Consider the following 9,682-nt stretch of genomic DNA (forward strand, 5'->3'; position numbering starts at 1 on the left):
CCGGCAACCCAAGGAGGGGGCACCTGTTCCACGGTGGGGCGTTCAGGTCACTCCGGGCCTCTGGTGGGAATGTAATCTAACAGCTGTGAGGGCCGTGCACACAGGCACAGGACCAGCTTCCCATGAGCTTCGCCAGGGACCACATACTCCCTATGCCTCTGGGGCCCAGGTGTATCAGCTTTGTCTTGTTTTTTACACTTGCTGTTCAGTTTTACTGAAAACAACAACAGAAAAGTGCACGCATTTTTAATGTACAGCTCCATGAATTTTCTGAATGACTCCGGTCAGCACTGCTCACCTGAAGACTGCAGACCATTTCCAATGCCCTTTCCCTGCTGGCAGCATCACCTCACAGGTAAGGATGCTGACCTCTCCGACCAGTTTCCAGTTCTCGAAACTCACATAAAGGGAATTCTATTTTGTTTCACTACTTTGGCTCAGTATTGTTTGTGAGAATCATCTGTGTAGTTTTGTGTAGTAGTTCCTTCATTTCATTGCCGAGTATTCCATCACGTGAATAGGCCATGATTTGTCCATTCTATGTTGAGGGACATCTGGATGGTTTCTAGTTTGAGGCTATTATGAATGAAGCGAGTATTAAAATACCTGTACTACGGCATGCATTTCTGCTGAGTGCACGCCTTGGGGTGGGACTCTGTCATAGGGCACTACAGTATTAGCTGTCAGTCTTTTTTTATTTTAGTCATCCTGGTGGGCATCTATGTCACTGGTTTTAATTTGTATTTCTCTGGTGATGGAAGCTGAACAAATTTGGCTATCAAAATGCCTATTAACCATCTGGATATTTGTGAAGAGCCTATTCAAATCTCTAGCTCATTTCTAAATATATCACCTTTTTCTTAACATCATTTTCTTTTCTTCTTCTTAACATTTTAAAATATATTTCGAAGCCTTTGTTGGAAATATTAAAAATTTCCTCCACTTCACAGCTTGACTTGATAAGAGTTCTTAATTGTAATGATACAATTTATCAGATTTTTATCTTCATGGTTAGTGCTTTTCATGTCCTAATAAATCTTTGCCAAGGCCAAGAAGACTGTGTTTTCTGCAGAAGCCTTATTATTTTACTTTTCATATTTAGGACCACTGGAATCCATTGGAATCCGTCCATTTGGAATTGATGTTTATATATGGTTTGAGGTCAAGCTTCATTTTTTCCCATATGTATGCCCAAAGTTAGTGTTCTTAATGCAGCTAAAAACGTTTTTCTGATTATTGATGGTTGTCTCATTAGGATTTTGTTGTTTACTAATGCTGTTTAATTTCTGGATTTTGGCTGAATATTTTATCTTTTTTTCTTTCACCTTTAAAGGGTAAATAGGGAGAGACAATATAAACTGGAGGTGATGGTAATAGCAGTTCTCCGCCCAAACCGGGGAGCTGGGATTACATGCCTCCTCTACTGGGATGAGCCTGCCCAGGCCTCTCCCATGCTCCAGTACAAACCCCCAGCCGAGCCAGGCATAGAACTCTGGTCCTAAAACCAAACTGAACAGAAAAGCTACCTCAAAACTGCTCATCCAGGTGATTTGGAAAAGTCACAGGTGAAATTATCCTTTGCTAGAGAATCATGATGTCATCAAAGTCAACTCAGGGAGATTTCAGGAACAAAGCTGTTATTTTTCAAAACGACTTTGAGGTGATTTGATCTCTTCTCACTCTGTTCTCTACTTGACTACGTTCCACAGTCTAGGCTACACTGAGGAAATCTCCTAATCTAACAAAGCTTTTCTTACACAGGACCACCAAGCTCTCTCCCTGTGCAATTTCCAGGCCCTGACCTTAGTAACAATCACTGGCTCCCCTTTATCACAGGTTTATGTGCTAGGCACTATGCTAAGCACTTTACAGGAATTTTATTATTAATCTATACACCTTCCTTGATACTTTTTCAAAGCCCTTCTCAGCACCTGAAATTACATTCTAAATTTGTTTACTGTCTGTAACTGGAAGACAAATTTCACAGTCCTCGTCTCTCCTTCACTGCCGAATCAGGATGTCGAGCCCAGGGCCTAGCGCACAGTAGATACTCAGTACACATTTGTTTTCATTGTTGTCCAGGGTTGCCCACCCTTCTCAGCAAAGCACTGAAGGTATGTGGCTACTTGAAGGTGGACGTGTCCTCTAAGTAGATCATATCAGGGTGAAAAGGAGAAAAAGGGATTAGATACAACCGATGATCCATTCTTACAATTATTTTTTAATAAAGTTTGATGATTAATGTTTATTAATCAAGCTTGATTAAAGTTAAAACACCTGAAATGTATTTCCTATTTCTTTCCTGAAGGGTCATATACTGGAGATGGTTTGGGTCCTCATTCAGACAAGTCTTCCCATCGACTTCACTTCACTGTCTTCCCTTCTTATCAGCCTCATCAGCAAGTACCTCATATGTTGATGAAAGAAATTTCCACCTTGCTATTATCTCTTTTACCTGTTTCCTTTAATCCATTTTTCCAGAGAGTGACATCTGATTGAAAAACCACCTAAAATAATTTCGTTGCTTGTTTTGTGGTGTGATCACTTTTCCCACCTGTTTCCACTCTACACTCTTTGAAATTACCTTAAAAGTGTAGTAACATTTTGCAACGCTGGGGTACCATTTCAATTTTATATTGGATTATGCATTATTTATAGCATAGATTAAACTTTTCAGCACAGAAAATAATCCAAACTCTTAGGAACAGTCACTGTTTTAAGTTATACACTATTTTCAATTAAATGCTACCGGATTAAAGACACAGACTGATAATATTGGCTTTTTTCAATTATCTCTTAGTGCTCAGCATACCAGAAGGTCCTCTAAAAGGGAAACCCTTCTCATGAATCCACAAGGACCAAAAGGTCCTTGAAATCTGGCCCAATCTAAAACATCCATAAGCATATTTGGTCCATGCCAAATGGTTTTGGACAGGACCAAGTATCAAGGACATTTTGGTGTGGACCAGATGTCTGCTAACCATCCACAAGTACCTCAAAAAAGTCAATACTGAGAAATGCAATTTGATTAACGCTAACATTTTCACGTGTATTCACATGAAAAACCTCTTACTCTAGCCTAAACAGTAAACTCTACCATCTCTGTATAATCTTTCCATTCACAAATTTCAACAGCCAACCTTGTGAACTTGAGTTTAGCAACCTCTATTTAGGCACAGAGGATGTTTTTGATCCAGGCTCTAAAACGTCCTAAGACCTCTTGGTTAGACTCCTCAGACGTACCATGGCTCTTCTTTCCAAATGAAGTCACCTTTTAAAATGTTAGCGTAATATATGTCTTGAATTTTCAAGTAGAATACTTTAAATTATTTGACAAAGAACAGATAACACGACAATAAACTGATGTTATTTTAGAATGCTTTTTATTTCGACACTTACAGGACATGTGTAAGGCATGTTCACAAGTATTTGTTTGAAGTTATGTACAAAACATGTTCTCTTTCTCTCCAGCTGCTCTTCTTTCCCTTTGTACCTGCTGCTACAAACTGGGTCCTGTGTACCTTCATATACAAATCCTCAGTTACTCTGAACATGCAGACAATGTTTTAGTGACCTGCTTCAAAATATGGAGGAAGCTTCTATGCACTAAGTCACTAAGACATCAGAACTCACAGGGAACCAAGGCAGAGGGAAGCGACCAAATCAGCTCATGAACTTGGGACTGGGAGCTTCTAGGGGGTAGCAAAGAACACACGGGAAAACATTTTTTGACTCTTCCTGTTTGAGAGAAATGGAATGTGTCCAGAATTCATGTTTCTGTATTTACTACTACTGCCAATGAAGTCACTAAAGAGAACTAATTTTTTAACAGTTTCTAATGCAGTTACAGTTTTGTTCTCAGGCCACAGTACATGAGAGCATGCATTACTTTACACAAATGTCAAACACCAAACAATTGTAACAGGGACACCTCAGGACTGTCTAATTACACAAGTGTCTCTTTTTGGTGGTAGGATAAGGAAAGTGCCCACTGTGTGGTGCTAGACAGAGACACCCAAACACTTGTTGTCTAACTCATAAAGAGGGACAACATCACTAATGAGAATAGAAAAGTATTCAGAGTAAGTTCCCAATGTGGGGCTGGGATAATGGATATGGAGCCTCAATTTTAGGGGTTAAAAAAAGTCTTGGCTGATGTTAATAAGTTTTTTGTGTGATTTTCAAAAATCATTATGTCTTTAAAATATGAAAAACAAGCACTTATAAATCTACTGGGGAGAAATAAGATAATGAAATGAAAAGTCAAAATCACATGAAGAGGAGATCTGAATGAATCTTTTGGTTTGAATCAGCCAATATTTTAACATCAACTACAACCTAGTCAAATGTGGTTTGCTTAAGCCCATTTTTTAAAATGCAGAATCTTTAAGGAAAAATGTAGGCATTTGTTTAGGAATACTGATCTCAAAAAACTTTAACGTGGGGCACTTTAAAAGATCAAGGATACTTATATAAGTCCTGCTTTGAGGCACTCACCATATTTTCCTTCCATCTCAGAGAGCACCTCTGCAGCAGCCCCAGCAATATAAGGATGTGGTTACACATAACTTTATCAGCCACCATTTGGTGATTATTAAGTGGCTAGTCAGAGTTGGGAAATTACTTACTGTCAGCTGTATTAAAGATTTCCATTTACTAGCACTCTGAAACACAGTGCAAAGAATCTTCACATGTTGCTTTTTATATCAAAGGTAGTATATTGTTATTCTTCCAACTCAACAAACAGTATATACTCTTTAGTGAATTGTAACTACCTAGAATAGTGGGTGGGCCTCTTCCAGAAGGGCAGGCTACTCTTCTGACAGGAGATCACGAGCCAGGCAGGCTGGGCAAGTGCTCTGCTCCTCCTTAAGCCATTGCTTGAAGCACTGAAATGAGAAAAGACAATTAGCCAGTGCCTTTAGGAGCACATGGAACCTCAGCCCTCCTGTACCACTTGCCTCAGCAGACACGGCTAACTTCACTGTGACATGTGGTAGGGCCTGGAGCCACCCAACACCCAGGGACACCAGAGCCTGCTCAGGGTAGGAGTCTGGACCAAGCTCCAGGAACAAAGAAACCCACCTCAGAATGTGACCTTGAACACTCAGGGCCTGCCCTTGGGGCATGGCCTTGCCCTCCCATCCCCCCACACCCTGCTCCAGTCTCGTGCTTCAGCCGCCCCGACTTCTAGAGGCTGGCCCTTGGACTCACCCTATCTGCCTGGTCTTGTCCCTTGCCCATCCCACTGGGCTGCACGCCACACAGCCTCACTGGAGCCTGTCTACCCAGTGTGCTCCCAGCTGGCTGCTGCTGCTACAGAGCCGAGCGTGTGTGTTAAGTTCGAGAGCCCAGGCAGGATGCCCCTACCCGGGAAGGAGGGAGAAGGCAGGCCATGCGGGAGACTACACGCTATGTGGACTCTTTCTAGTGAGTGTACTGTGTGTACCCCTTTTCTCAGGGATTCCTACACTGACAGGGCAGAGACCTGCTGCTCTAACCCAGCAGCAGGGGTGCAGGACAAATGCTCACAGCACCCAAAACACCAAAACAGTTACCACAGATCTTGGAAGGGCACAGGCCAGAAGCTCCCAGGATCAGGCACAGTGGACCCAGTTTAGTTTTTCTCCTCCAAAATGTTAAACTTACTTCACCTGCTGCAGTAAAAAACTGACAAACTGCTGCACTGTGTATCTGTTTGACCATGCATATAAGAAATTGGTGCATATAAAAAACTGACTTCTAAGGAACAAGTATTGCTTTGACTTTCAGCAACTGATGGAGCCAATTGCTCTTTTGCACTCATGACACAGAGAAGAGGACAGTGCGCACAGTGCACGCTGCAGGGCCCAGGAATCTGCTCCCCTTCCTGCAGCATCAATCTTTGGGAGGGAGACAATCATCACAGACATGAGGAGGTTTATAAAGTGCTTTGAAAATGCAAGTATTGAAGCCTAGAAAACAAAGTCCCTTTTTATTTTCAAAATACTCCACAGTCAAAATGCATGACATGAAGATGGCCAAGGAGAATTCTTACCCCTTTGTGAAGCTTGTGCCCACATTTCAGCACACGTACATTTTTGGATTTGAATACTTCTAGGCATATTTCACAGGAATTTGCACCGGACACCTGTGGAAACAAATGCATCTCAATAGTAAAGAATAATTAAATTTCTTCTTACTACATGAACTCTTCTTACAAGTGGCCTTCCAGAACTTTCACAGCTAAGGTGGCAAATTATTCTCAATTATAGTTAAGGAGACTGAGGGAACAACTTATTTTCTAATAACGTTTCTTAGGAAAAAATAAAGTTTTAATTTTCTCAGAGAAAAAAATGTTTTATGTGGTTAACTCATTCCCAGCTAAAATACTACAAATACCTACTTACCCCAACCCATAACTAAATAAAGTATGGTACTAGCTGAATATTACAAATTAATTGTTCATCTAATTATCTAACAGTTGGAGACAGTAATAAATTATGACATCTCTCCACTATGAATTATCATGGGGCTGATTAAAATCATGACGGAATTCCATAATCCTTGATGTGGAAAGTTAGTCACAAAAACTCTCTGAATAAAAGTAGGCTACAGAACAGTATGTATCATATGATTATGTAATTCAATATTTTAAAAATAGAGAGAATGTGTATATATAGAGATGCCTAGGAAAGAGCCTGGAAAGATATAAAATGTTAACAGTGGTTACTGGCTACTTTTGGTTGAGAGGTTTAACTTTTTTCTTTGCTATTTTTCTAAAGTTTCCATGAATGTGGATTACTTGTATAAATCAAAACAAAACGAACTGACGGCTCATTCAGCAAACATCCATAGTCAGGGACTGTGCGGGGCACAGTGACACAGAGATGAATGGGAGGGCTTCCAGCCCTAGCCGCTCCCAGTCTGATGAGCACAGACAGCGTGCTCCGTGTGAAAGCAGAGTGCCAGCCTAGAACACCAGGCGTGAAGCTCTCCCTACGGCTCACAGCACTCACCCCACACGCATCATTAACTTCGACTCTCACTCCCCACCTTAACTCTGAGCACCCTGAAGGCAGGAAATGGCTTTGCTTATCTGTGTTCTTAGCAGCTGGCAAGGAACCTGGCCCCAAACTGAGACTCCATAAACTGTCAAGAAAGTGAATGAAGGCAGCCCTGGCAGTGGGTTACGGTCAGGGAGTACAGCTGGGGGCAGTGCCTGAAGGCTATGACACCCTGAACTGCTGCACGGGATTTTCTGTCTTTCCCATGGCACTGTTGCCACTGCAGCAATGGGACAGATGTGCTCTCACTCCTCTCTGCGGCCCCCCAGGGAAGGGTCTGGGAGGAAATGGAGGTGTCAGCCCTGGGGAAAGGGCAGGTTAAGGCCTCTAAAAAGTTCAGAGAAATCCACAGTTAACTTGACTATTTCCTAGTATGGAAAAGTGGGCACAATATATTTCTAATTGAAAAAAAAAACCACACACAAATATATGCACAGTTGACTAAATTCAGTATACACACAGATACAAAAGAGTTTCGAAAAATATATACTGATGTGATAGTACTGGTTACCCTTAGAGGGTGGGCTTTGGGGTTCATTTATATGCTCTTTTTATTTGGATTTTCTATCATGAACCACAAAACTTTTGTAATTTAAAAACACAAAGCAGGGACTTCCCTGGTGGCGCAGTGGTTAAGTATCTGCCTGCCAATGCAGGAGGCATGGGTTCAAGCCCTGGTCCAGGAAGATCCCACATGCCGTGGAGCAACTAAGCCTGTGCACCACAACTACTGAGCCTGCGCTCTAGAGCCCGCGAGCAACAACTACTGAAGCCCGCACGCCTAGGGCCCGTGCTCCACAACAAGAGAAGCCACCGCAATGAGAAGCCCGCGCACCACAAGAAAGAGTAGCCCCTGCTCGCCGCAACTAGAGAAAGCCCACACACAGCAACGAAGAACCAACGCAGCCAAAAGTAAAATTTTACATTAATTAAAAAAAAAAAAAGCAAATTACTTTTTAATTTTTAAAAAACTACCTATGATTAGCAAATTAAGTCCCAGTTTCAATACATATTATTCTTATAAGTCAGCTTTTACACCTTTATTACTATCAACATCAACCATGACGTAGAAAGCAATCTCTTCCCAAAAGGTGATTATGGTCTATCTTGGGATGACCAACAAGCACAGACGCACGCGTGCACACACACACACACACGCACACAAAGGAGCTCGCACGCACACTCACACATCAATGAGAATGCCAAGAAGTTGACCTGGTTGTTCGACCGCAGAGCACGCGACCAGCAGGAACACCAGCCAGGCCTTGCAGGAACACCAGGCGTGAAGCTCTCCCTACGGCTCACAGCACTCACCCCACACGCATCATTAACTTCGACTCTCACTCCCCACCTTAACTCTGAGCACCCTGAAGGCAGGAAATGGCTTTGCTTATCTGTGTTCTTAGCAGCTGGCAAGGAACCTGGCCCCAAACTGAGACTCCATAAACTGTCAAGAAAGTGAATGAAGGCAGCCCTGGCAGTGGGTTACGGTCAGGGAGTACAGCTGGGGGCAGTGCCTGAAGGCTATGACACCCTGAACTGCTGCACGGGATTTTCTGTCTTTCCCATGGCACTGTTGCCACTGCAGCAATGGGACAGATGTGCTCTCACTCCTCTCTGCGGCCCCCCAGGGAAGGGTCTGGGAGGAAATGGAGGTGTCAGCCCTGGGGAAAGGGCAGGTTAAGGCCTCTAAAAAGTTCAGAGAAATCCACAGTTAACTTGACTATTTCCTAGTATGGAAAAGTGGGCACAATATATTTCTAATTGAAAAAAAAAACCACACACAAATATATGCACAGTTGACTAAATTCAGTATACACACAGATACAAAAGAGTTTCGAAAAATATATACTGATGTGATAGTACTGGTTACCCTTAGAGGGTGGGCTTTGGGGTTCATTTATATGCTCTTTTTATTTGGATTTTCTATCATGAACCACAAAACTTTTGTAATTTAAAAACACAAAGCAGGGACTTCCCTGGTGGCGCAGTGGTTAAGTATCTGCCTGCCAATGCAGGAGGCATGGGTTCAAGCCCTGGTCCAGGAAGATCCCACATGCCGTGGAGCAACTAAGCCTGTGCACCACAACTACTGAGCCTGCGCTCTAGAGCCCGCGAGCAACAACTACTGAAGCCCGCACGCCTAGGGCCCGTGCTCCACAACAAGAGAAGCCACCGCAATGAGAAGCCCGCGCACCACAAGAAAGAGTAGCCCCTGCTCGCCGCAACTAGAGAAAGCCCACACACAGCAACGAAGAACCAACGCAGCCAAAAGTAAAATTTTACATTAATTAAAAAAAAAAAAAGCAAATTACTTTTTAATTTTTAAAAAACTACCTATGATTAGCAAATTAAGTCCCAGTTTCAATACATATTATTCTTATAAGTCAGCTTTTACACCTTTATTACTATCAACATCAACCATGACGTAGAAAGCAATCTCTTCCCAAAAGGTGATTATGGTCTATCTTGGGATGACCAACAAGCACAGACGCACGCGTGCACACACACACACACACGCACACAAAGGAGCTCGCACGCACACTCACACATCAATGAGAATGCCAAGAAGTTGACCTGGTTGTTCGACCGCAGAGCACGCGACCAGCAGGAACACCAGCCAGGCCTTGCAGGAA

General features: G+C 42.7%; 1 protein-coding gene across 1 annotated transcript in view; it reads right to left on the reverse strand.

Moving 5' to 3' along the window:
* Positions 1-4,811: 4,811 nt before the first annotated feature.
* The window catches only part of TTC3 (tetratricopeptide repeat domain 3), a 140,983-nt gene continuing 136,112 nt past the window's right edge, over positions 4,812-9,682 (reverse strand). The window contains exons 46-47 of the mRNA XM_007470490.1: positions 6,038-6,130; positions 4,812-4,889 (exon numbers count right to left, since the gene is read on the reverse strand). Coding sequence (XP_007470552.1) covers positions 4,812-4,889; positions 6,038-6,130 — 171 coding nt within the window. The remainder of the gene's footprint in view (positions 4,890-6,037; positions 6,131-9,682) is intronic.

The sequence above is a fragment of the Lipotes vexillifer genome, unplaced genomic scaffold, assembly GCF_000442215.2.
Source record: "Lipotes vexillifer unplaced genomic scaffold, Lipotes_vexillifer_v1.1 scaffold402, whole genome shotgun sequence".
Taxonomy (NCBI): Eukaryota; Metazoa; Chordata; class Mammalia; order Artiodactyla; family Lipotidae; genus Lipotes; species Lipotes vexillifer.